The following is a 9,857-nucleotide window of genomic DNA, read 5'->3' as shown; positions in this document are numbered from 1 at the left end:
ATTAATTTTCATTTATGATTTGGACATAAATATTTTGTTAGTCTCTAATCTATATAAATATATTAATTTACAGTTTTAATCCGTGTAAATTTTGAGTTTTGGTTTATGATGCTTGTTTCATAAAAGTATATACTTTTGGTCTTTGTGGTTATCATAAATTTGTCCAACAAATTGATAACTCACATTTGCCACGTGTCTCGTATCATAATTAAGCACACCAAATTCTGATTTTAGTCCCTTTATTTTGATACGTGTTCCTTATTTTTTAAAAGTAAATAATTTTTATCCTTGCCACATTCCCCAAAAATTTCACGGATATTTTCATCAATATAAAGATGGAACTTTCAGTAATTATAGGAATATTGAAGGTATTTTCGTGGACAAGAAACTAGTGAGGATTTTGAGCAAATTTCTCGAATCAAATTCTGACAACTATGGTGGGTTTATCTTGGATTTGTGCTCTACCTTCACATTCATGAAAAAGGCCCGCGGACTTTGATTGTTATTTAATTACTTTTATAATTATATTTTGTACAAATACTTTTATCCTAATTAAACGAGCTTATTAAAATAATTTTTAAAGCGCATAAATTGTTTTGAACTTAATGTTAATTACAAACTATAAATTAAAATTCTCATGGAGAAGTCTTTGCAAAATATAAAAATAATTTAATATATTTTATTCATACGATAATTAATTTATTTTAAACAACCTTTTATAACTGGAACTTGTTTAACAAGTTCTAATAAAATAAAAATTATATATTAAACTTATTAATGGAAATAGATCCTAAGTCATGGCCTTCTTAAGTGCAGCTGCCAATTCATCGTAGGCTACTTCCCAAGCATTGCTCAGTTCATCACTCCATTTGTCGCCCACTGCTTCCTTTATTGTTTTCAGCAGGGCTTCTTTAACCACCTGTAAATCATTAACATTTGTCATTGGTTTACCTATGATATTTTTTTATATAAAACTTCCAAAAATTAGTAACACTGTATATTGATATCATCATTATCTCATCTAATTATTTGTATTTATGAATTTCTATGTTTACTATAATTAAATATGAATAGATAGATAAAAATATAATCAATTGGCGCTTAGCTTGAAAACGATATTCAGATAATCAGTGAAGGAGTCATAATAAATAATTTGTGACATTTAATAGATAACAAAGGGTGTTAATAACCTCATCCTAAAATAAATATATCATGATTTAGCTTAAATATTTATTTCCATTGTTTATGCCATAATGTAAATTAACGAAAAATGAGATGATCATTACACCGTGTAAAATTTAATTAAGAAAGCATCTATTGCAACTGGTTATTATTAATCATACCAGGAAATGGGGATCAATGACTCCTTTCTGGATATGGACAGAAGCCAAATGCTTTAGTGTGGCATCTGGCACCACTACTGCTCCTTTTGCTCGGAGTTGAACGGCAGAGTCAAACGTCTATAATGATAGGAAAATATCATATGACAAGGGAGTCATGACAATAAAAAATTATAAATAATAATCAAGAAACACTAATAGGATATGATAGTACTATTACTAATATATACGAGAATCCGATAATATTTATTAAGTAAGATATTAAATCATATTAAAAAATTTAGCTTAAATGTCTTTCTAATTATTTAAAGAAAATAAAATAGAGGCTAAAATGTCATGTTAATTTAGGATTTTCAATTTGTAATTAATTAAGAAAATTATTTTATAATTTAGTATTTTTTAAACTACGTTTTCGGAAATTTGTTTTTGCGATATATATTGAAAAAAATTCTTAGCCTAACCATTTTTTGGACTAATTAAAAACATGTGCATTTAATGTTTTTGGGCGAAATTTTAAAAATAATAAAAATATAAAATAAAAATTAGAAAATATTCATCGAGATATATATATATATATATTGGATACATGGGAAAATAAATTCATCGATATTCTAAGAGCATTGGATGCATATACACGTCTAACAATATACTTGTAGAGCAATAAAAAAAATAAAATAAAAATGTAACCATGCAAAATAGCTATAATTTTAGGCTAGAGTGGATTTACCATCTCGAAAACCTTTTCAGCATGAGCCTTGAGCTTAGGATCATTCTTGGGTACTTCAGCAGAGTCCTTTAGAAAGGAGAACATGCCCTTTGCTGCCGGTGCTTTCTCCAATATACTATTTTCAATCAAACCATGCCATGACCAAATTAAAAGAGATTCACGCTCACAATATCTCTTTCCAAAACACAACAAACAACTAAAAGAAAAACCACAGAGTGAGCTAGAGACACATTGAGATAGGAAACTTACAAGGTGTAAAAAAGAACACTATGGACTGGAATGTTTTGTTTAAATGCTTCCCATGAGCCCTTCACCAAAGCCTCTTGCCTCTCTGTTAAAGCACCCATTAATTCGTTTTTTTATTTTGTATTATTTGTTTTGTTCAATGAAACAATTTTACGCCCAACTTGTTTATATAGAAGGCTCAGAGAGTGAAAAGAGTTGAAGTCGATTTCTTGTGATTGTTATCGAAACGTGTCTCTTGGCTTATGGTGGATGGCAATCGACGTGATTAAGAGATAATAATCTTTTAAAATCAAATAATTGTTCATAATTACATAAAGTCAATAATAATTTAAAACTTTTAAACATTAACTCGAGAGTTGGCTCAAGTGACAATATATTAGAGAGTATCAATGTAGTCAAAATCGAGTTTCTACGTAAAAACGAAAGGGTAGTAGAAACGTAATTCGTATAAACGAGACGAAACATAAAGTTTTTACTACTTAAGGTCAAAATATAAAATTATATACATATGCATGTAAAAAAAAATCACATAAGTCACTATTCAAAATTTAATAAATAATTTCATATTTAAAATATATAAGTCACAAGACTATATAAGATATAAGTCTAAAAACATTAAAAAAGAAAATTGAATTTAAAAAAATGGAAAATTGGTTTTTTTAAAAATAAAAAATTGAGTTTAAATAAAAACGGTAAAAAAAAACATAAAAACTTGTGTTTCTACTATTTTTACATGGCGTTTTTACCCGTTTCTATTAAGGACCATTTCTACTTACATTTTAACACATTTTTACACTGTGTTTCTATCGTTTCTACGTTTTTACATTTTTAGACTAATTTTTTACAATAGAGAGTAGCTTTGGGGTCAAAGCTCGACTCGGATTAATTTCATATTTGTGAAAACTCCTTTTGCTACTTGGACCTTCGAGGGGATATCAACTATCAAGGACCTAACTCGCCTCAAAAGAATAATAAGGGTCATGAAATTAATAAAACTTTAATTAAAATATTAAATGTTAATTATATTTTTCTATACTTCATGCAATTAAGATAATTGTTAATCTAAAATCTTAGATAGCTATGCACGCTAGGTTAGGCTTAACTACAATTAAGTTTATTAAGTGTCCTTTATTAAAAAAAAGGAGGAGGAAAAAAAATCTAAAAATTAGAAAGATATAACATTGTTGGTTTTTATTTTGGAAAGATATTGATATAAAAGATACAACGGATGAGACACGAGGAAACATCTCACCATATAAAATTGGACAGCAAATCAAAATATGGGCATTACTTTTTATGTAAATTTAGCCTCAATAAAAAGCCAATTAGATATTTTTTTTTTGAATAATAAAGCCAATTAGATATTAGTACATTATGAGTTATGCTTACACTGCTCGCTCAGCAGGTACTAATTAAGAAATTAAAAATAATAAGTTTATATAAAAATATAGTATACTTGACACTGAAAATTCAAATAGTATATCTATTTTTATTTTTTAAGTAATTAAAACTATTCTATAAGAAATATTAAACGTCCCTTAATTAACCGATACCTTTAGACACTTGTTAGTAAAATTTACACCATATTATTTTATATGTTGTATTATATTTATAATCTTTTTTCATATAATATTGTTTAAGATAAGAATATTTTAATTACGAGTACCTTAAGAGTAATTGTTGAGAGATAAAAAATTTAAAAGTGTTAAATAAAATATTTAGCACATTCTAGAATTAAAAAATTTTCTTTACGTACATTTTTTTTTATTCGCTTAACAAATATTCTTAAATCACTTGTAAGCAAAATCTTTAGAATATTTGCGTTATTTCATTGTATTATAATTTTAATTGACAATTTATCATAATAATATAGCATAAAAATACCCAAAAAAAAGTATAAGACCATGAAGGTTCTACGTTAAACACTTTTATAATAACAATAGGTGTTAATGATAGTTTGAAATCACACTGAATTTCTATAACCACGATTGATCTCAATGAAAATGTTTGAACAAGACTAAAAATACACAATACATGTAATCAGAAGGGATGAAAGTAAAATTTTTCCTAATATAAAATGAGATTAATATTCTTATATTATAGAAAATAAAATTATCTCCTGCAATTTTATAACGATGTCATTTTGGGATTAGTGGAGATAAATTTATCTTCTGTTACAAGAAAAACTATTTTTTCATATAAAAATTGGGTTAAAGACTTTTCAAGTTAGATGAGAATAATATCTTTTCCTACACACATAACAAATATATGGATGCCAGTATTGAAAAAGGAAAAGGAAAAGAAAATTCAGTAGCACCCACATATTATTGTATGTGTAGGAAAATAAATTTTTCTAATATAAAATTAGAAGTCTTTAACCCATACAATTACATGAAATGAGACATGAAGTTAGACAGAAGATCTAAGTACAAGTATCAGGGGAGAATTTAATTTAATTTAATTTAATTTTTTTTGTGTGGAATTTTATTTTGTTAATTTAACCTAAACAAAGAATCAATTATATATTAATACAAAGTTATAACCAATGCTTGAGATGCTGATTAAGAAATAAAAAAATAAGAAATGTTCAATAAAAAAAAAAATTTGATTTATTGAAAATTTTAAAATTATTTATTATTTTATACGTAATTAAAACTATTTAACGACAAATCTAAGTCTTATTTGATCCATGCCTTTTTTTTTTTTTTTGGAGCTTACAAGGAATTGAACACAGCACCCTACACTACACACACTCTTAACACACACACCCCACACCACTAGGCTAACCCTAGTGGTGCATTTTGATCCATGCCTTTAGATACATGTTAGCAAAATTCATATATTGTTTTTTTTTTTGTTGTTGTATAATTAATAAAAAAGATTACACAATTATTTTTTCAAATTAAATATTTTTTCAATGAAGAGTATTTATTAGTAAATTGGAAATCAAAAGTATTGAATAAATGTATTTAATATATAGGAAATTTAAATAGTGTACTTTTTCATTTAAATTTTTAATTTTCATTTCCTTAATAAACATCTTTATAACCATTGTTAGCAAAATTGTTAATACATTAATGTGCTAACCCAAAATTAGCCTAATCTTCTAAAATTTTGTAAAGCAATTTCAGTCAGAATCTCTTGAGAAACAGAAAAGGTAGTTTGTAATTGGACATTTTAGAAATTATGATATTTGTGTGTTAGCCAATTAAGCTTGGGCTGGCTTCTCATGTTTCCGATGGCTGGGATTTTGGGAGAACTTTTTTTTTTTTTTTTGGTAAAAAGGGAGAACCTTAATTTTATGGTAACAAAACTTGACTATGTTAATGTATAAAAATAAAAAAATAAATATTGACTATGTTAATTACTTAAAGTTAATAAATATTTAAAAATAATTTTTAAACTTCAAATGATAATGTTTTTTTTTTATGCAATTGACACAAACAATAATTTAAAAGCTTCGTTGATTGCTCGTCTCAGTTATATAAAATGTCAAAGATACTCTTAATATGAGTTTTGGTACACACTATACCTTTATTAATATAACAAATTTATGTGTTGTTTTAAAAATGTTAAATAATATGCTTAAATTTTTCCTATAGTATATGAATTTTTGGCAAGATTAAATTTTAACATGTTCAAAATATTCTTTATCACTTTTCAATCAATAAAAAAATAAAATCCAAATTATTACTTATAAAACAGATTTTCAATGAAAATCTTAAAATGTAAAAATGAAACTAATCTTAATTAAGAAAATTTCGAATGAACATTATTTTGTATATTATCAAAGTGAAAATATGATCAACAAATAAAAGTATTATATGTCAATTGATATTTTTTAAAAAAATTATAAAATTATAATATTCTTCAATGTTGTTTTAAACATAGTATTTAAATATCAAAATATTATATTTAATATGATATAGGTTGATTCAAATACTTCAATTTTATTAACTTATAAATAATTTAAAATAAAATTAATAATAGTCAAATACCGTTTTATAGGCCATAATATTGTCTTTTATATCAACATGAATACCAATAATATATTTATCCCAAACTAGTTATACGGTCGATGACAAATGAACTAAAGAAAAAGTATGAAAAGATTGAAGAAAAATAATAAAAATATAATTAATAACATTATCAATTAAAAAAATAACAATAAACAATTAAAAGGAAAAATAAAGTGAAAATGAAGATACATGATAAAAAAGAACACGAAAGTGAAAATAAAATTAAAAATAAAGAAATATTGAGATAAAAAATAAAGAAAAAATAAAATACATAAAAATAAATAAATAAGAGAATAAAGATTGAGAGGAAAAAAAAAAGAAGGAAAAAAAAAAGGAGGTAAAGAAAGAAAAAAATGGAGATAAGAAGGAAATGGTCAAAAAAGGACAATCTAAAAAATAGGAAAAGAACTTCCATATAAAATATTATCTACAAATTAAGCTAAATCATATAACGCATAGAAGAATCTGAAAGCGAAATAATACAAGGAAATAATGTCATGTGTTAAGTTAATATGTTAATTAAATCGTGTAAGGATATTTTGAATCTTTGATTTACATGAATTATCATATTGTTCCTAGTTTAATTGTTATGTAAAAGTTACAAGTTTATATTTAATTTTTTTCTCAATAATTAATATTAATTGAATATTAATTGCCACAATATTAGTTTATGATATTTTTCCATGTTGGAATTATGTTTAATTTATATGGATATTTTTTTTCACAAATTTAGAATACATGTTTTACTTAATTTGTTATGTCGTTATTAAAGGTAGATATTATTTAAATTTATTATAAAAATTTAAATCTATAAATAAAATTATTTGTAAATAATATAATTTTATACCATATAAATTTATATCTATTGGATTTTATTTTTAATTAGGAATATTTTTCTCATTTCCTTCCCACATTATTATTTTATTTATTAAAGATATTTTTTACATTTTATATGATAAAGACATTTTTTACATTCAGGTAATTGAATGATGCATATTAAAGCCACACAATGTTAAGTGAAATGGACAAAAGTAATTGCCAAAATAAAATTAGTAAAATTTTATACATATAGATATTTTTATTTTAAAATTCTGGAATATGTTAAGTTAATATTTAGTTTATTAAAAAAATACCAATTTCCATTACACTGCATAGATCAATTAGATGCCACAACCATTTCTTTATTCACATCTATATATTCTATGGCTGGCCATCTTTTTATATAAAAATCACTTAGAAAAATGATCGGGTAAAATTTCCACGTGTTTGAGTTATTCATGTTTTATTGTGTCATGTTAACCCATATAATAAACAACATATTTTGGAGTTGACAGATTATTTATATTATGTCGTGTCAATTTGCAAAATAAGTGAGTCGTATTTGTGCTAAATGTTTTTAAATTCGTATTGCATGTGTTCATGTTAAATTCATATATGTCATACCTTGTTAACATGAATTGATATCCCTAATCGCCTTTATTCTATTAAAAAATAGTTAAATAAGTAGCATTCTTAGCACACGTAAATGAGCCTGTTGATTATTCATCTTTCACTCTTGTGTGAAGGGTTATATTAGAAAAATTTGTAAAATTACTAATGTTGCATCCACCTAACAATGTGTTTAACTAGTTCTTTATAATTTTTTAAGAGTTTTAGTATCATCTATTTTTATTTTTGGTAGAAAGTAGAAACATCTCTATTTAAATGAGCTTATTAAAATAATTTCAAAGCACCTTAAATTGTTTTAAACTTATTGTTATAAACTATAAATTGAAATTCACATACCGAAGTCTTTGCAAATTTTAAAAATAACTCAATATATTTATGCGTACGATAATCCACTTATTTTAAACAACCTTTATAACAGGAACTTGTTTAACAAGTTCTAATGAAATACAATTTATTTATTAAACTTATTTATGACAATAGATCCTAAGTTCAACTCATGGCCTTCTTAATTGCAGCTGCCAATTCATCATAGGCTACTTCCCAAGCATTGCTCAGTTCATCACTCCATTTGTCACCCACTGCTTCCTTTATTGTCTTCAGCAGCGCTTCTTTGACCACCTACAAATCATTAACGTTGGTTTAGCTCTGATATATATTTTTTTAAAATATAAAACATTCAAAATGATCAGTAACCCTAATGGTATTCTCATTATCACAACTAGTTATTTGTATTTAAATTTTTTTAGGTGATTTTAGTTGATTGTGAATAGATAAATAAAAATATAGTCAATTGACAGTAAACTTGAAAAAAATATTCAATAAAGAGAATTAATTAAGAAGTCTAATAAAAAAAATAGCGAACAATTAATAGATAATAAAGAGTGTTAATAACCTCATCCTAAAATAAACTTATCATAATTTACCTTAATTGTTTATTTCCATTTTTATACCATAATTTAAATGAAAAATGAGATGGAAGGTGCCTATTTATTGCCTTATTAAATTATCAAAGAAATGATCATAACAGCATGTAAAATTTAAGAATGCATATTTTTCAACTGGTTATTAATTATTTATCATACCAGAAAATGGGGATCAATGACTCCTTTCTGGATGTGGACAGAACCCAAATGCTTTAATGTGGCATCTGGCACCACTACTGCTCCTTTTGCTCGGAGTTGAACGGCTGAATCAACGGTCTACAATTCGGAAAATATCATATGATCACATGGGAGTTATGACAAAGAAAAATCATAAATAACAATTACGAACACTAATAGGATATGATACTATATATTAAGAAAGATATTTTATTTAGTATTTTTCAAACTTATCTATTTTGAAAATTCTTTTTGCCTTCGATGATGAACATAGCTATTAGCTTAACAAATATTTTGACTAGATTGCACTTACCATCTCGAAAACCTTTTCAGCATGGGCCTTGAGCTTAGGATCATTCTTGGGTACTTCAGCAGAGTCCTTTAGAAAGGAGAACATGCCCTTTGCTGCCGGTGCTTTCTCCAATATACTATTTTCAATCAAACCATGCCATGACCAAATTAAAGGAGAATATATATATATTTTTTACATTAAAAAAAAAAACAACAAAAAGGAAAAACATAGAGTGAGATATACATATATAGAGATAGGAAACTTACAAGGTGTAAAAAAGAACACTATGGACTGGAATGTTTTGTTTGAATGCTTCCCATGAGCCCTTCACCAAAGCCTCTTGCTTCTCTGTTAAAGCACCCATTAATTCGTTTTTTTTTTCTTTGTATTATTTGTGTTGTTCAATGCAACAATTTTACGCCCAACTTGTTTATATAGAAGGCTCGGAGAGTGAGAAGAGTTGAAGTTGATTTCTTGCGATTGTTATCGAAACGTGTCTCTTGGCTTAAGTTGGATGGCAATCGACGTGATTAAGAGATAATAATCTTTTAAAAAATAAATAATTCAATAGTTATACGTAAAGTCAAGAAATAATTTTAAAAACTTTATATTAAATGTTAATAATTTGTTTTCAGTATTTCATGTAATTAACGTAATAATTAATCTAAAATCTTGAAGCTCGCC

General features: G+C 25.4%; 2 protein-coding genes across 2 annotated transcripts; both read right to left on the bottom strand.

Annotated features, from left to right (window-relative positions):
• Positions 1-790: 790 nt before the first annotated feature.
• LOC133307314 (leghemoglobin-like) lies at positions 791-2,426 on the bottom strand. The gene is made up of 4 exons (XM_061507804.1): positions 2,317-2,426; positions 2,068-2,182; positions 1,344-1,460; positions 791-919 (listed from the first exon to the last, which is right to left on the bottom strand). The coding sequence occupies exons 1-4, from the start codon at positions 2,412-2,414 to the stop codon at positions 791-793; spliced, it is 459 nt and encodes a 152-aa protein (XP_061363788.1). The 5' UTR covers positions 2,415-2,426.
• Positions 2,427-8,270: 5,844 nt separating this feature from the next.
• LOC133307325 (leghemoglobin-like) lies at positions 8,271-9,549 on the bottom strand. Its single transcript, XM_061507818.1, has 4 exons — positions 9,440-9,549; positions 9,195-9,309; positions 8,864-8,980; positions 8,271-8,399 (listed from the first exon to the last, which is right to left on the bottom strand). Exons 1-4 carry the CDS (start codon positions 9,535-9,537, stop codon positions 8,271-8,273), a joined length of 459 nt encoding a protein of 152 aa, XP_061363802.1. The 5' UTR covers positions 9,538-9,549.
• Positions 9,550-9,857: the final 308 nt, after the last annotated feature.

The sequence above is a fragment of the Gastrolobium bilobum genome, unplaced genomic scaffold (assembly GCF_033153095.1).
Source record: "Gastrolobium bilobum isolate Gb01-03AN ecotype WA unplaced genomic scaffold, APGP_CSIRO_Gbil_v1 utg23374, whole genome shotgun sequence".
In the NCBI taxonomy this organism is placed as follows: Eukaryota; Viridiplantae; Streptophyta; class Magnoliopsida; order Fabales; family Fabaceae; genus Gastrolobium; species Gastrolobium bilobum.
The sequence above is the reverse complement of the archived record's forward strand: the minus strand, read 5'-3'. Positions and strand labels throughout refer to the sequence as shown.